The following is an 18497-nucleotide window of genomic DNA, read 5'->3' on the forward strand; positions in this document are numbered from 1 at the left end:
AAACAAGTTTTCAGCTAACGACCCTGCATCAGTGTGGAGTGGCATGAAACAACTTACAAATTACAGGACTCTACCCCCAACCCTGTAGGGAACCAAAAACTGGCTGATGACCTGAATGTGTTCTACTGCAGATTTGAAAGGCCCAATCTCAAACCCCACACCCACTCTGACCTTCACTTCACACAAACACCAACACCTCCTGCAACCCCCTCCTCCCCCCTCCTGCTACTCAACCTGCACTTAAGATCTGTGAAGATGATGTGAGCCGGGTCTTTCGGAAACAAAAGACGAGGAAGGCTTCAGGCCCAGATGGCGTCTAACCAGCATGTTTTCGATCCTGTGCTAACCAGCTGGCCCCCATCTTCACACAGATCTTCAATAGATCACTGGAGCAGTGTGAAGTCCCATGCTGCTTCAAATGCTCAATCATTATTCCTGTCCCAAAGAAACCAAAAATCACAGGACTTAATGACTACAGACCTGTCGCCCTGACGTCTGTGGTCATGAAATCATTTGAGAGACTGGTGTTGGCCAACCTGAAGAACATCACTGGACCCTTTCTAGATCCCCTTCAATTTGCTTAGAGCAAACAGGTCCGTGGATGATGCAGTCAACATAGGATTGCATCATATCCTGCAACATCTGGACAGACCAGGGACATATGCAAGGATCCTTTTTGTGGACTTCAGTTCAGCTTTCAACACCATCATCCCAGCTATACTCCAGAATAAATTACACCAACTCTCTGTTCCTATGTCTATCTGTCAGTGGATTACCAGCTTTCTGACAGACAGGAAACAGCTTGTGAGACAGGGGAAACTCACTTCTAGCACCTGTACAATCAGCACTGGTGCCCCCCAGGGATGTGTGCTCTCCCCACTAGTCTTCTCCCTCTACACCAATGACTGCATCGCCAAGGACCCCTCTGTCAAGCTCCTGAAGTTTGCAGACGACACCACTGTCATCGGCCTCATCCGAGATGACGATGAGTCTGCATACAGAAGGGAAGTTGAACAGCTGGCTGTTTGGTGCAGTCAAAACAACCTTGAGCTGAACACGCTCAAAACAGTGGAGATGATTGTGGACTTTAGGAGAAACACCCCATCACTGACCCCCCTCACCATTCTAAACAGCACTGTGGCAGCAGTGGAGTCATTCAGGTTCCTGGGCACTACCATCTTGATAGGACCTGAAGTGGGAGACCCACACTGACTCCATTGTGAAAAAGGCCCAGCAGAGGTTGTACATCCTTCGCCAGCTGAGAAAATTCAACCTGCCACAGGCGCTGCTGATACAGTTTTACTCAGCAGTCACTGAGTCTGTCCTCTGCACTTCAATAACTGTCTGGTTTGGTTCAGCTACGAAATCAGACATCAGAAGACTACAAAGGACAGTTCGAACTGCTGAGAGGATTATTGGTTACTCCCTGCCCCCCCTTCAAGAACTATACACTTCCAGAGTGAGGAAAAAGGCTGGAAAAATCACTCTGGACCCCACTCACCCTGCCCATTACCTTTTTGAACTGTTGCCTTCTGGCCGACGTTTCAGAGCTCTGAGCACCAGAACCGTCAGGCACAGGAACAGTTTTTTCCCCTCAGGCTATCCATCTCATGAACAGTTAAACTGCCCCATTGAGCAATAACTATGTGCAATACACAGTTTAGTCTTTTTTATATTTATCCAACACATCCAACCTCTTCTGCCATTTCATTCCTCTGAGAAAAAAAAATATAATAATTTGCACTGTACATTGCAGATTTGTATTTGCACAGTACATAACAGATTGTATTAGATTTGCACTACCCATGTGTATGTGTGTATGCATGTATGTGTGTGTGTGTGTCGGTACATATGTGTATAATTAGTTTTATTTTTTAATTAGTATTATTATCTATGTCTTGCTGCAGTTTTTGTATTGTTTATGTATTGTTGTACACTGGAAGCTCCTGTCACCAAGACAAATTCCTTGTATGTGTAAGCATACTTGGCAATAAAGCTGATTTTGATTCTAAAGCTGTGATTTATTCAAATAAATGAATAATCTGTATGTGCTGTGCACTTCAGAGCACTCTGCTCTCTGTCATCTACAACATACAAAGCACACGATGCTCTTGACTCTGTGTTGCCAGTGAATGAGCGGCACAGCACATGCAGATTACATATAAATTTAATTAAATCACAGCCTTTTGCAATTTAATAATCACACTAGGACATATCACTATTTTAATTTGATGAATTGTACATTCAAACATTTTTTTTGTACCTAATATGTCAAATTCTGTAACATTCCGCGTTTTATAGCTGATTCAATTTTTATGACTGGATTCAGTGATTCCATCCACATTGCAGAAAACATAGCGCCCTAAATGTGGTAACCGTGGTATAAGTGGACTCCGATCACTGAAATATTGAAAATTAATTCACATCCCATCAATTCAAGGCCGCATCACCACACTACCACCTCAAGTTGTGAATTTATTTTCAAAAACATCAGCAGCCCGACTGCGTCGTCATTGTCTAAAGTTTACAACTCAAATGTTTTCGTAGTTAACACAACAGCAATTTTGGAACGAAAATCCTATTTTGCACTATATCAATACTTAAACTATTTAGTTGGAGCAAAGCAGAGATGAGAGCAAATGAGCAGGAAATGTACGTGACAGGGCTTCGTTCACGCCAGTGGTCGAGTCACGATCGTTACCATGTTTTTGTACATGTAACAAAAACCTTATTAGCAACACAAACTGTTTTATTTTACAAAAATATTTTCCAGGACAATTAATTATTTTCCATGACATTTATGTATTTTTCTAATTTTCCATAACTGGAAAGCTGTATTGCAAAATTCCAGGTTTTTCAGGATGCGTGGGAACCCTGAATTAATATCATGCTGAACAAACTTCAAAGTGGTTTTAGAACAAAAGCATATGCTATAACAGTATGAAGACAAAATATATATTTTTTTTATAGTTATGTCCACAAAATTCTTAAGCGTTCTGTTGATGTTTCAAAAATGTGTTGCTTTTCCCTCTCCACTCAAACATAGACTAAAGAAAGTGAAAATGTTTAGAAAAGAAAACAGCTGCATCCTTTCAATTTAGTTTAATCTAATATGATCTTTATCTAAACAAATTGTTTATACTGAAATTTGTTTTGTCTATCTGCTGAGGTTATACATACAAATGAGTTAACATAGTAGTAATTAGCACTCACTAAGAAGTTACATTTCACAATTTGACTGCGAATGCTACATTCAAAACACTGGAAAAGCCCACTGCTAACTTTATTATGGTCATTTTACATGGGCCATGACAGTCGCAAGTGTCTAGTTCATTTGCGGAGAGCGGTACCCCGTGGGCAGATTCTGCTCAGGGGTGCTCGTGCACCCAAAACCCTGCTGCGTCCGGGTGCACGGCTCTTTACAGTAGCTGCTGCCGAAGGTAAAAATATTTAATATACAGTGCAGCGAAAAAGTATTTGCCCCTTCCTGATTTCTTGTATATTTTTCAAACTAAATTGTTTTAGATCTTCAAACAAGATATAACAAAAAAACAAAGGCAACCTGAGTAAACACAAAATACAGTTTTAAATTACATATATGTTTTATTGAAGCAAAAAAGTAAGCCAACACCTATATCACCCATGTGAAAAACTAACTGCCCCCTTAAACGTAATAGCTGGTTGTGCCACCTTTAGCAGCAACAACTGCAACCAAACACTTCCAATAACTGGAGATCAGTCTTTCACAATGCTGTGGTGGAATTTTGGCCCATTTTTTTTTTTCAGAACTGCTTTAGTTCAGCCACATTGAAGGGTTTTCAAGCATGAACTGCCCGTTTAAGGTACTGCCACAGCATCTCAATCGGGTTCAAGTCAGGACTTTGACAAAGCCACTGTAAAACTTTAGTTTTGCTTCTTTTGAGACATTCAGAGGTGGACTTACTCCTATGCTTTGGATCATTGTCTTGCTACATAATCCAGTTGCGCTTGAGCTTCAACTCATGGACTGATGATCGGATGTTCTCCTTTAGGATTTTCTGGTAGAGAGCAGAATTCATGTTTCTCTCAATTATTGCAAGTCACACTGGCCCTGAAGCAGTAAAGCATCCCCACACCACCATACTACCACCACCATGTTTGACCGTAGTTATGATGTTCTTTTTGTGGAATTCTGTGTTTGATTTACGCCAGATGTAACCGAACCCCTGTCTTCCAAACAGTTCCACTTTCGACTCATCAGTCCACAGAACATTCTCCAAAAAGGTTCGAGGATCAATTTTGGCAAAATTCAGACGAGACTTAATGTTCTTCCGGGTAAGCAGCGGTTTTTGCCTCGCCACTCTTCCATGGATGGCATTTTTGGCCAGTGTCTTTCTGATAGTGGAGTCATGAACAGTGACCTTTATTGATGTGAGAGGGGCCTGCAGTTCCTTGGATGTTGTCCTTGGCTTGTTTGTGACTTCCTGGATGTGTCGTCGCTGTGCTCTTGGAGGAATTTTGGAAGGTCGGCCGCTTCTGGGAAGGTTCACTTCTATGCCAAGTTTTTTCCATTTGGAGATAATGGCTCTCACTGTAGTTCTTTGGAGTCCCAGAGCCTTTGAAATAGCTTTGAAACCCTTCCCAGACTGATGTATTTCAATCACCTTTTTCCTCATCATTTCTGGAGTTTCTTTCGACCTTGGCATAGTGTGCTACTGGGTGAGACCTTTTAGCCAACTTCATTGTGCTGAAAAAGTTCTATTTAGGTGTTGATTTGATTGAACAGGGCTGACAGTAATCAGGCCTGGGTGTGTCTGGTCCAGCTGAACCCCATTATGAATGCAGTTTCATAGATGTGGGGATTTAGTAACTAAGGGGAATAAATCTTTTGGATAACTTGTTTGCTTCAATAAATAACATTTTCATTTAAAAACTGTATTTTGTGTTTACTCAGATTGCCTTTGTTTTATGTTAGATTTTGTTTGAATTTCTGAAACAATTTAGTATGAGCTATACACAAAAACAGAATAAATCAGGTTTGGGCAAATACATTTTCACAGCACTTTAAGTCTAAAATCATTATCATGAATCTTCAAAAACCAAACAAAGAACATTTCACTGAGCTCTTGCTGAACTGCAAAAAACAAGAAGGATAATGATATTGACTCAGAATTGTTTGAAGGATAATAATATTGACTCATAAATGTCGCAGAATTGACCTTTAAAAGTGTCAGAGATATATATAAAAAGCACAAAGTGAATACTCGTTACATGAAGTTTAGCTTCATAAACTCTGCCAATGAATAAAAAAACGTATATTATAAATTAAATAATATTAATAATAATAATTTTAAAAAAAATATTCTGCCCAAAATATCCTAATATTTTATTGTGCATGGTTGAATGTTATGAATAGTGGAAACATGCTAGAAAAGAACATATTTTAAGCAGCTCGTCAATACGTTAAAGATACAGTAAATCAATAAAAAATAGGTGCTGAAATGTAATCAGTTTAGACATGCTGTCTGCTTTAGCAATAACAATTTACAGACTATTTATAAAAGTTAAACAGTTAATTCACTAAGCTTTTATGGACCTCCCAGATGAGGTGTATACTGTATGCCTAAAAAGACTTAAACGCCTAATATTAATTATCTTTTTCTTTTCTTTTTGATATGCTGTTTTTAGCAAAATATTGAGAGACATGAGTGACTTGGCTCAGTGCAGTTCTTGACTGTAACCACGATACCGTCTGCTCCTGAAACCACAACACTACACTACCTTGACTGCACAAACACATCTATTAAAGGGGAAAGGAGTATAGCCACATACAAATTCACTGTCGGGTCCTGTGAGAAACGGCCTTTTAATTTATAGTAGATTAGCTACATACAAAACCTGTCTTTATATTATATATTCTTTCCACATGACAGAAGACTTGGCAGTCGTGCCAGCCATCTCAGTAATCAATGTTATACAATATTCTCCATAGTACCATTCAAGCATACTGGAGTTTTGGAAGCATTTCGCTGAATTGGTGCAACCTTAAGCAAGTTCCTCTCAATGGGTCGTTAAACATCTGCTGATGCACTGATGCCTAATGAACCATTACCAAAACATGTCCTCTTCTCCAAAAAATGCAATTACCACATATTGCCATAATCCCTAATTATGCTAATGGTCTAAAATTAAACAAATCCACAACAAGCTGATTGAGCCGGCACATACCGATCCATTTGGATAGACAGCCGAAGAATCGGTGGCATGTAAACATTGGGCTGAGAGGGGAAATGCACAACATACTGTACACATACACCAGATGCCATTCTCAATGAAAGGGAGCAGGTGTTAAAGACCGCAGAACCCTGTTATAACTGAACGTAATAATAGACAACTCCATTTTTCCATTTTCTGAACAAAAAAGGGGAGTGGCGCTTGATTACGTGTTCAAAAAGTCACCGCAACAATGCTAGGGTGTTGCAGAGGTGGCTAAGTGTTCAGAGTGGATTTTAGCACACTGCTATGCAGTCGCTAGGGTGCTCTGGGTGGTTGCTTATTAACCCAAGCAAAAAGAGTCTCTATGAGATTCTGGTCTCTAGATTGGGCTCAGGTCCCTTCTTCAATGCAAACCCATACAAATTTTTTATGTTTTATCATCCACCAGACAATAATCATAAGTCTAATCGCATAGAACAGCACACCTCTCCTTTGCAATCCACACAATATGAGGTATAATCCATGTTCACAGTACATAGCAAGTTACACGCCAAAGTTCAAAATTTAACCCATATGTTTTGGGAGAAAATTCCAAACAACTGTTTTGTTCGGGTCAAAAAAGACCCAGTAGAGTGCAGTAGAAATAAAGCACCTTCCTTTTGATTCCAAAGATGAACATTGACATAGGGTTGTTTTTCACACCGAACACAAGCTTTGTAAAATAGCAGTTCATCTAGAAAGAGCGCCAGCAATGTATCAATAGTGGTAAAAACATTTCCAGTAGATATACAGTAAACCCTTCATTTTGAGTCAAAAGAAAAAAGAAAATTAAAATTAGTTTAAAATTACATCAAATCAAATAAAAATAAAAAAAATTAAAAAATTAAAAATCACTTTGTCACTCAACCACACAAGTGCAACAGTGGGTGAAAGTCTTGGGTGCAGTTCAAAGCAATATAGAAGTCACAACAGTGATGAGACACATACAGTTGTGCTCAAAAGTTTGCATACCCTGGCAGAAATTGTGAAATTTTGGCATTGATTTTGAAAATAGTCTTTTATTTAAGGGTAGTGATCATATGAAGACATTTATTATCACATAGTTGTTTGGCTCCTTTTTAAATCATAATGGTAACAGAAATCACCCAAATGGCCTTGATCAAAGTTTACATACCCTTGAATGTTTGGCCTTGTTACAGACACACAAGGTGACACACACAGGTTTAAATGGCAATTAAAGTTTAATTTCCCACACCTGTGGCTTTTTAAATTGCAATTAGTGTCTGCGTATAAATAGTCAATGAGTTTGTTAGCTCTCACGTGGATGCACTGAGCAGGTTAGATACTGAGCCATGGGGAGCAGAAAAGAACTGTCAAAAGACCTGCGTAACAAGGTAATGGAACTTTATAAAGATGGAAAAGGATATAAAAAGATATCCAAAGCCTTGAAAATGCCAGTCAGTACTGTTCAATCACTTATTAAGAAGTGGAAAATTCAGGGATCTCTTGATACCAAGCCAAGGTCAGGTAGACCAAGAAAGATTTCTGCCACAACTGCCAGAAGAATTGTTCGGGATACAAAGAAAAACCCACAGGTAACCTCAGGAGAAATACAGGCTACTCTGGAAAAAGACAGTGTGGTTGTTTCAAGGAGCACAATACAATGATACTTGAACAAAAATGAGCTGCATGATCGAGTTGCCAGAGAGAAGCCGTTACTGCGCCAATGCCACAAAAAAGCCCGGTTACAATATGCCCGACAACACCTTGACACGCCTCACAGCTTCTGGCACACTGTAATTTGGAGTGACGACACCAAAATAGAGCTTTATGGTCACAACCATAAGCGCTATGTTTGGAGAGGGGTCAACAAGGCCTATATTGAAAAGAATACCATCCCCACTGTGAAGCATGGTGGTGGCTCACTGATGTTTTGGGGGGGGGGGGGGGGTGAGCTCTAATGGCACAGGGAATCTTGTGAAAATTGATGGCAAGATGAATGCAACGTTATCAGAAAACACTGACAGACAATTTGCATTCTTCTGCACTAAAACTGCGCATGGGACACTCTTGGACTTTCCAGCATGACAATGACCCTAAGCACAAGGCCAAGTTGACTCTCCAGTGGTTACAGCAGAAAAAGGTGAAGGTTCTGGAGTGGCCATCACAGTCTCCTGACCTTAATATCATCGAGCCACTCAGGGGAGATCTCAAATGTGCAGTTCATGCAAGACGACCAAAGACTTTGCATGACCTGGAGGCATTTTGCCAAGACGAATGGGCAGCTATACCACCTGCAAGAATTTGGGGCCTCATAGACAACTATTACAAAAGACTGCAGCCTGTCACTGATGCTAAAGGGGGCAATACACAATATTAAGAACTAAGGGTATGCAGACTTTTGAACAGGGGTCATTTCATTTTTTTCTTTGTTGCCATGTTTTGTTTTATGATTGTGCCATTCTGTTATAACCTACAGTTGATTATGAATCCCATAAGAAATCAAAGAAATGTGTTTTGCCTGCTCACTCATGTTTTCTTTAAAAATGGTACATATATTACCAATTCTCCAAGGGTATGCAAACTTTTGAGCACAACTGTACCAATTTACAATAAACATCAGATTTACACAACACAGTTTACACATCCAATATACACAATTACACACAACACAATATACAAATAATAATATACAATGTACAGTATACAATACACACAATATGGAATACACAATATACAATAAAAATAATATATATAAATATGCAGTAATGTTGTATAGTGTTGTATTGACATTCAGGCTGTCGGTTGATAGTCAGTTGCCAGTGTGTTGTTAAGAGAAATATAATTTATGACAGTCCAGTGTGAGATTAATAAAGTGCAGTGCTGATGTATGTTGATCGTGAGAGATCAAGTGTTCAAAAGTCTGACTGCTTGGGGGAAGAAGCTGTCATGAAGTCGGCTGGTACGGGTCCTGATACTGCGATACCGCCTGCCTGCCGGGTGGCTGGAGTCTCTGATGATCCTCCGAGCTTTTTTCACACACCACTTGGGTATAGATGTCCTGGAGGGAGGGAAGCTCACCTCCGATGATGCGTCTGGCTGTTTGCACCACCCTTTGCAGGGCTTTGTGGTTGAGGGCGGTGCTGTTGCCGTACCAGGCAGTGATGCAGCCAGTCAGGATGCTCTCTACAGTGCTGGTGTAGAACCATGTGAGGATGCGGTGATTCATTCCAAACTTCCTCAGCCATAACAGGAAGAGGAGGCGCTGGTGAGCCTTCTTCACAACGGCCTCTGTGTGGACGGACCATGTGAGTTCCTCAGTGATGTGGACACAGAGGAACTTGAAGCTGCTGACCTTCTCCACCGGTGCTCCATTGATGGTGATGGGGCTGTGTTCTCTGTCTTTTCTCCTGAAGTCCACCACAAGCTCCTTGGTCTTGCTGACGTTGAGGGAGAGGTTGTGCTCCTAGCACCAGTGTATCAGAGTGTGCACCTCCTCTCTGTAGGCTGTTTCATCATTGTCAGTGGTCAGACCTACCACCGTCGTATCATCAGCAAACTTGATGATGCTGCATTGGAGCTGTGTGTTGCCACACAGTCATGTGTGTACAGGGAATAGAGGAGAGGGCTGAGAACACAGCCCTGAGGGGCTCCAGTGTTGAAGGTTAGTGATGAAGAGATATTGCTGCCCATTCTAATCACTTGCCGTCTGCCTGACAGGAAGTCCAGGATCCAGCTGCACAGCGAGCTGTTCAAGCCCAGAGCCCGGAGTTTCGTGTCAAGCTTGGAGAGCACTATGGTGATGAAGGCTGAGTTGTAGTTCACAAACAGCATTCCCACATATGTGTTCCTTTTTCCAAGTGGGAAAGAGCAGTGTGTATTGTAATGTAACTGCAATGGCATCATCAGTGGAGCGGTCTCCCCTTTTCTCCCCAATTTGGAATGCCCAGTTCCCAATGCACTCTAAGTCCTTGTGGTGGCATAGTGACTTGCCTCAATCCAGGTGGCGGAGGACGAATCTCAGTTGCCTACGCGTCTGAGACTGTCAATCCGTGCATCTTATCATGTAACTTGTTGAGCGCGTTACCACGGAGACATAGCGTGTGTGGAGTGGCATTGGAACTGTGTGTTGCCGCACAGTCATGTGTGTACAGGGAATACAGGAGTGGGCTGAGAACACAGCTCTGCGGGGCTCCAGTGTTAAGGGTTAGTGAGGAGATGTTGCTGCCCATTCTGATAACTTGCTGTCTGCCTGACAGGAAGTCCAGGATCCAGCTGCACAGCGAGCTGTTCAAGCCCAGAGCCCGGAGTTTTGTGTCAAGCTTGGAGGGCACTATGGTGTTGAATGCTGAGTTGTAGTCCACATACAGCATTCTCACATATGTGTTCCTTTTTCCAAGTGGGAAAGAGCAGTGTGTATTGTAACTACAATGGCATCATCAGTGGCACAGTTGCTTCTGTAAGCAAACTGTAGTTTTCTCTGATAAGCTTTTCAAAGCACTTGCTGATGATGGGAGTTAGGGCAACAGGATGCCAGTCATTTAGGCAAGTTATCTTTGACTGTTTTGGTAAGGGCAAAATGGTGAATGTCTTAAAGCATGTAGGAACCACAGACAAGGAGAGGGAGAGATTGAAAATGTCCGTCAAAACACCCCCTACTTGATCCGCGCATGCACTGAGAGCTGGCCCTGAATAACTTCTGGACCCACAACTTTGAAAATATTCACCCGTTTGAGAGCTCGGGTTACATCCGCAACAGAGACAGTAAGTTAACTAACCTCTGCTATGTTGGGCACAGGAGTTCTCTTTGTGGAGATGATGTTGTTTTCCTCAAAACGAGCATAAAATTTGTTTAGCTCGTCCGGAAGAGAGGTGGTGGTGTTCACAGGAGTAATTAGCTGCTTTGAAGTCTGTGATTATGTTAATTCCCTGCCACATACTTCTCGTGTCGGTGGTGTTAAACTGTGTAATACTTTGTTTTTGTATTGGTGTTTGGCTACTTTAACATGGTATGTAATCGGCATTAATTAATCAAATTAATCGCAATTAATCACATACATAAATATTTGGTGAGAAAGCCCCTCAAATAACAATAATTCAATATATGACGATTAAATAATTATAAATAGTTAGATTTAAATAATAAATAAAATAATATATAATTATTAAATAAATAATATAAATGGCACACAAGCATTAAAAAAAGACTAAATAAAATGTGGCTTTAGAATAAAATATATTTATTATTTCCATATTATTGAACATAAGCCTATCATTGGCCTACAGTTCACAGCAATCCATTTTGCAATTGAATTCGTCAATCAGTCCGAGATTTAATATAAGGGCTTGTGACGTGTCTTAAGGATGTGTCAATGTAAACCTGCGTCAGACGGATACTTTTGGACTGTCACGGTTGTGTCACGTCATAAACATACAGTTTATAGGTTGCTGAACCCGTCTTGAGATTCTCTGCTGTATAAGATGCGCATTGCCTATATAGCTGGAGTTTCGCTTACTGCCCCTGGAGAAAACAGGTAGTTCTACAAGCTTGAATTGCTCAGATATAATGAATATTTCTAATAATGGTCTTGGGACATGATTAATTTCGTAATTGTTTTGTTGTTGATTTTTCTCCCCTTTTCTCCCCAATTTGGAATGCCCACTTCTCAATCCTAAATCCTCGTGGTGGCATAGTGACTCGCCTCAATCCAGGTGGCGGGGGACGAGTCTCAGTTGCCTCGGCATCTGAGACTGTCAATCCGCGCATCTTATCACGTGGCTTGTTGAGGCCGTTACCGCGGAGACATAGCTTGTGTGGAGGCCTATGCTATTCTCCGCGGCATCCATGCACAACTCACCATGTCCCCACCGATAGCGAACCACATTATAGTGACCACGAGGAGGTTACCCTATGTGACTACCCTCCCTAGCAACCGGGCCAATTTGGTTGCTTAGGAAACCTGGCTGGAGTCACTCAGCACACCCTGGATTTGAACTCGCGACTCCAGGGGTGGTATTCAGCGTCTTTACTCGCTGAGCTACCCAGGCCCCCTTGTAAATGGTTTTTTAACGCATTATTTATTTTTTATACAATTAATTGCACCAAATTAACGTGTTAAATCGACACCCCTAATTAAAATACTTACAAATTGTATCTGTTTGAAACAAATACAGAATCCTGGTTTTAACATTTTTATTTCAGAACATAAACGTCTGCCTGTTGGATGAAAAATTAGCCACACAAATATCCAAGGATCAGGATTTCATAGAGACTTGGGGATGGTCTCTTTTGACTTGGGCCAGTAAGCAACCATCTATTAATGCCCTTGCACCTAAAAATGTCATTATTATTTTTCTGTAAATGTAATTCATTTATTCACTGTAGTGGACAAACCAAAGGCATTGTCACCAAATACAAGATAGGTGAAAAATGACCCGAATGTAACAGGAGGGTTAACATTAGCAATTTGTAAAAAATGAAAATAAAAAAAATAATCCCAAGTATCAGCAATAGTAATAGTGGTGCATGCTTTAGCAGATACCACTGATATGAGAATATCACTGGCCATATGTTGCCAAAAGCGCAACTCACACATTGAGTGTAAATACACCTACACACAAACACTGAGCAGAGCAAGAGATGCCCTAAGGCTTAAATGCTGGCTTGTAAAAACTGCAGCGTCCCTCCCTCTTCAACAAAGAACTGTGTGTGTGTGTGTGTGTGATGACCGTCTGCCTCCTGACACTGTGGCCTTGCATGGCAACACCCTCCCAGTAACTGCATTACTAGCCCAGCCAGCTGCTCTGCTCCGTTCTGCCCCCCAGCACTCAATTGGATTCAGGAATTCTTCTCTTTTTTCCTCTCTGTTTTCCTTGCTGTTGGCTCTTCACCCATCCTTTCCCTCAATGCCTCTGAAAGTTGTATTTGTAAATTAGAGGAGTTACTTCCTGCCTGCGGCTGATAAAACAGCCCTTTCACCCCTCCCCCGCGCCCAACAGTCGCCTTCTCTTGCTGCCAGAGAGGGAGCGCAGCAATTATGAGGACTGTCGGCCAAAATGAATCGAACGTGGCTCACGGCACACACTCTCCCTCCCCTCGTGGCACAGAAGCGTTACAGAGAAAGTGAAGTATGGCTGAGATGGGCTAATGTTGGCTCTGGTGGTAAGGGGGTTCAGTGTCTAGGAGGAGATGGCAGCCTGATGAATTTTTCTCTCTGCAGGCCGGCACATGATCGTATTGAGCTCTCACACTAAGCGAGTTCCCACTGGCTCATTTTGCCAGCAATAACCTGCTAACGCATGTCGATCGCCATCCCGCCGACATGGGCGGAATTCGATAGCAGGGCCCTGCTGGTATCCGGCAGGCCTTTGGCCCTTACGGTGTGAGTTAATGTGCTGATTGGGGCCCCGGTCACAGCCCGCACAGGAGTCCAGAGAGCAAGAACTGTTACTAAACCTGCACATGCTCGTTTCCTTCGTTGATGATATGGTCTCTCAGTTCGCAGCAGTCTGACAGAGCCACGCAATCAGCAGCATAGCCCTAGAGTCACGCTTTACATGCGTGTCACTCACCTGCTGTCAGCCTGACACTCCTGAGTCATACAACGAACCGCAGTCTTTAAACCACCATTTTAAGCTAAATGAAACAATCAATCAAGTTTTTTTTTTCTATCAGATGACAACATTAGCAAACAATTATATCACCATATTCTTTAAATGTTTTGGTCGATATTGATAATACAAAATACATATTCTTATGGAAAACTGATTCAAGAACTAAGTGCTCAGGGGGGCCTGGGTAGCTCAGTGGTAAAGATGCTGGCTACCACCCCTGGAGTTCGCTAGTTTGCTAGTTCGAATCCCAGGGCGTGCTGAGTGACTCCAGCCAGGCAACCAAATTGGCCCGGTTGCTTGGGAGGGTAGAGTCACATGGGGTAACATCCTCGTGGTCGCTATAATGTGGTTTGTTCTCGGTGGGGCACATGGTGAGTTGAGCGTGGATGCCGCCGTGGATGGTGTGAAGCCTCCACACATGCTAAGTCTCCGTGGCAATGCGCTCAACAAGCCATGTGATAAGATGCACGGGTTGACGTTCTCAGACACGGAGGCAACTGAGATTCATCCACTGCCACCCATATTGAGACGAATCACTACGTGACCACGAGGAGCGCATTGGGAATTGGGCACGCCAAATTGGGAGAAAAAGGAAGAAAAAAAATATAATAATAAATAAATAAATACATTTTAAAAAATCATGAAAAGTGCTCTTAATTTAAAACTATACCCAAAGTAAAGGTGTGTCACAGATTTTAAGATGTTTTTTTATTTTATTTAAACAGTCATGTATGTACACTGCAACTAAAAACATTGATCAAATATAAACAATTAATAGCCAAATTACAGCCAAATAACAAAAGACAATGCATCTGTGTGCACTTACACAGTTAATTCAGGATGAACTTCACAGACTTTATTCATTAATCTTACAGTTCATACAAAATTGTTTTGTTTAAACATTGGCCCCTAACATTTACTTAGTTTAGTCATTTTAATCCATGACTTGTACAACACATTAGTAACTAATATTGGCATTATATTTATGCTGTTTAGACAGAAGGGAACTGGCCCCCACAGTGAGCCTGCTTTCCCCCAATGTTATTTTTCTCCATTTACCAACATCTTATGGAGTTTTGTGTTCCTTGCTGCAATCGCCTTTAGCTTGCTCACTTGGGGTCTAAATACAAATATTATTTATTTATTTATTTATTTTATTAAGGCACAATTTACAATCATGTTGGTTATTAAACTGCACTATTATGACTCTAAGACATTACTATATTACAGCTTCTTGTTCTGTTAAAGCATCATTTTCTGTAAAGCTGCTTTGAAATGATATGTGTTGTGAAAAGCGCTGTACAACAAAAAAAATTACTTGACTAATCGTAAAACTATTTTATCTGCCCAGCATTGTTTTTTTCTAATTTCAAACAAAACATGCGGCTTAATGCACTAGACATAAATCTAGGTTTATTTCTTTATGATTCCTGACAAAATTCACTTAATTCAATCACATCTCTCTCCAGGTTTGACAGTGTTAGAAAAAGTGCTAGTAGGAAAGCTTAGGCGCTTGAACGGATCTCGTTGTGGAACCGTGCCATTCCGTGTAGCGATCTGGGCTCGTTGGCACTGTCATGGTTTCTTTTTCCACTGTGGTGCTGTGAACTCAGGATTAGAATGGACTAACTGAGCAAGTGACCAGTCATGGGTCGCAACGTCACTACAGGTCACTACCATACCGAACCGTGCTCAAGTGGAAATGCTACTGGAACCGTTACTAACCTTGCACAGAACTGTTTGGCCTCATGGTGGAAAAAACATCTATTGACAATAGTAATTTAGTGGGGTGGGTCAGTTCCATACCACGGAGGACTCACTTTTTCCAACATGCTCTTCCTCAATTTCTTTTTAAATGAAAAGTTATTGAAATGGCCAATACATGTGACAAAAATCTGTACTGGCTGACATTAAATTACAGTACTTTTTAATGGGCATGGGCCTTGTCTAGGGAGAAATAAGATATTTGAACTTGTACCTTTTTGGTGATGGAGTCATCCGAGTCAGAGGGCATCCGAGTCGACACGTGGAAGATGACCTCCACGTTGGAGGTAGCGTAATAAGGGGCTGTGTTACCAGTGCTGCCATTCCTCTGCAGACCACCCATAAACCCACAGTGAGTGGCTAGATCAACCTGACAGAAACAGAGAGAGAAACTTCCTGATGCTCTGACAGTTACAGCTGCAGAAATGATGTCACCTCACTTATTAAACCAGTTTTAAATGTTTGATTAACTGTACCTCCCAGCCCAGACCAGAGACAAAGTCCTCATAAGCCTGACTGCCCTCTGTGTTGGACAGAATGGAGCATTTGTCCTCTTGACCTTCACCAATATAGAACACAGCAATCTTGTGCGTCTCTCGACTGAAAAAAAGTTATCTATATTAATCTTTTATACAGTGCTGTGAAAAAGTATTTGCCCCAGATTTATTGTATTTTTGTGTATTTTTCATACTAAATTGTTTTAGATCTTTAAACGAGATATAACATAAAACAAAGGCAACCTGAGTAAACATAAAATACATATATTTGTTATTGAAGCAAAAAAGTTAGCCAACACCTATATCACCCATGTGAAAAACTAACTGCCCCCTTAAACTTAATAAATGGTTGTGCCACCTTTAGCAGCAACAACTGCAACCAAACGCTTCCGATAACTGGAGATCAGTCTTTCACAACGCTATGGTGGAATTTTGGCCCACTCTTCTTTGCAGAACTGCTTTAGTTCAGCCACATTGGAGGGTTTTCGAGCATGAACTGCCCATTTAAGGTTCTGCCACAGCATCTCAATCAAATTCAAGTCAGGACTTTGACAAGGCCACTCCAAAACTTTAATTATGCTTCTTTTGAGACATTCAGAAGTGGACTTACTTTGGATCATTGTCTTGCTGCATAATCCAGTTACGTTTGAGCTTCAACTCACAGACTGATGACCGGATGTTCTCCTTTAGGATTTTCTGGTAGAGAGCAGAATTCATGTTTCCCTCAATTATTGCAAGTTGCCCTGGCCCTGAAGCAGTAAAGCATCCCCACACCACCATACTACCACCACCATGCTTGACCGTAGGTATGAAGTTCTTGTTGTGGAATTCTGTGTTTGATTTACGCCAGATGTAACCAGACCCCTGTCTTCCAAACAGTTCCACTTTTGACTCATCAGTCCACAGAACATTCTCTCAAAAGGTTTGAGGATCATCAAGGTGTGTTTTGGAAAAATTTAATGTTCTTCTGGGTAAGCAGTGGTTTTTGCCTTGCCACTCTTCCATGGATGGCATTTTTGGCCAGTGTCTTTCTGATAGTGGAGTCATGAACAGTGACCTTTATTGATGCGAGAGAGGCCTGCAGTTCCTTGGATGCTGTCCTTGGCTTGTTTGTGACTTCCTGGATGTGTCGTCGCTTTGCTCTTGGAGGAATTTTGGAAGGTCGGCCACTTCTGGGAAGGTTCACTACTGTGCCAAGTTTTCTCCATTTAGAGATAATGGCTCTCACTGTGGTTCTTTGGAGTCCCAGAGCCTTTAAAATAGCTTTGTAACCCTTCCCAGAACCCTTCCTTTTTCCTCATCATTTCTGGAGTTTCTTTCGACCTTGGCATAGTGTGCTACTGGATGAGACCTTTTAGCCAACTTCATGCTGCTGAAAAAGTTCTATTTAGGTGTTGATTTGATTAAACAGGGCTGGCAGTAATCAGGCCTGGGTGTGTCTAGTCCAGCTGAACCCCATTATGGATGCAGTTTCATAGATTTGGGGATTTAGTAACTAAGGGGGCAAATACTTTTTTCACACAGGCCCAGTTGGAATTTGATAACGTTTTTGCTTCAATAAATAACATTATCATTTAAAAACTGTATTTTGCGTTTACTCAGATTGCCTTTGTTTTATGTTAGATTTTGTTTTATTTTTGAAACAATTTAGTATGAGCTATACACAAAAATAGAAGAAATCAGGATGGAGGCAAATATTTTTTCACAGCAATGTATATATATTCAATAACTAGGCACTTTCCACAAATATGGTACAAAGTAGATATTGCAATTAAAAAAAAAAAAGTAATTTGTCTACATCAGGAGGTCAAACTAAATCTTACTTGTGCTGTTTTATTTTAAATTTATTTTGCATTATATAAGGTTCGTAATTTTTGCACTTTGACCAAAATTTCTGAATACAGTTTCAAATAATTGTTTTGTGTGGGAAAACAGGATTTGTGCCTTTAAAAATTAAGTAATTGGACACACATTTTTATCCAATTCGTCAGAATTGCCCCCTTTTTTGTATGGCTCACTGAGTTTTTCCCCTTCATTTGTTATTGAAGATCATTCAAACATGCATTAATAAACAACTTTGAACATTGGGAACATTTCTACATGCCAAAGTGTTGGAACACCAACTTTAAGGCTATTTGCAAATAAACTAAATATTGGTATGCACATATGTGTGTGTGAAAATCCATGAGCAGTGTGTCTCTTTGAGCAGGGTTGCTAAGGAAGCATCATGCCCTTGCAGTGTGATGTTTGGCATGCTCAGTCAGCGGTTGCCATGAATAGAGTGGCTATGCACGCAGAGGGAAACGGTGGCCCGATCCTGGGGGTATTCTTTAATAAGCCTCTGTAATTAGCCACTCTCAGCACCTATTGATCGCTATTGGCTGAGAAGTGTGGAGCTGTGATCAGCCAGACGTGGGCAGGATTAGG

The 18497-nt window shown here is 41.2% G+C and overlaps 1 protein-coding gene across 5 annotated transcripts in view; it reads right to left on the reverse strand.

Annotated features, from left to right (window-relative positions):
• The window catches only part of ralgapa2 (Ral GTPase activating protein catalytic subunit alpha 2), a 288715-nt gene that overhangs the window by 62517 nt on the left and 207701 nt on the right, over positions 1-18497 (reverse strand). For all 5 annotated transcript variants that reach the window (XM_051722406.1, XM_051722405.1, XM_051722403.1 and 2 more), the window contains 2 exons: positions 16050-16173; positions 15788-15943 (listed from right to left, as the gene is read on the reverse strand). In XM_051722406.1, the coding sequence (XP_051578366.1) occupies positions 15788-15943; positions 16050-16173 (280 nt within the window). The remainder of the gene's footprint in view (positions 1-15787; positions 15944-16049; positions 16174-18497) is intronic.

Source organism: Myxocyprinus asiaticus, chromosome 17, assembly GCF_019703515.2.
Source record: "Myxocyprinus asiaticus isolate MX2 ecotype Aquarium Trade chromosome 17, UBuf_Myxa_2, whole genome shotgun sequence".
Lineage (NCBI taxonomy): Eukaryota > Metazoa > Chordata > Actinopteri > Cypriniformes > Catostomidae > Myxocyprinus > Myxocyprinus asiaticus.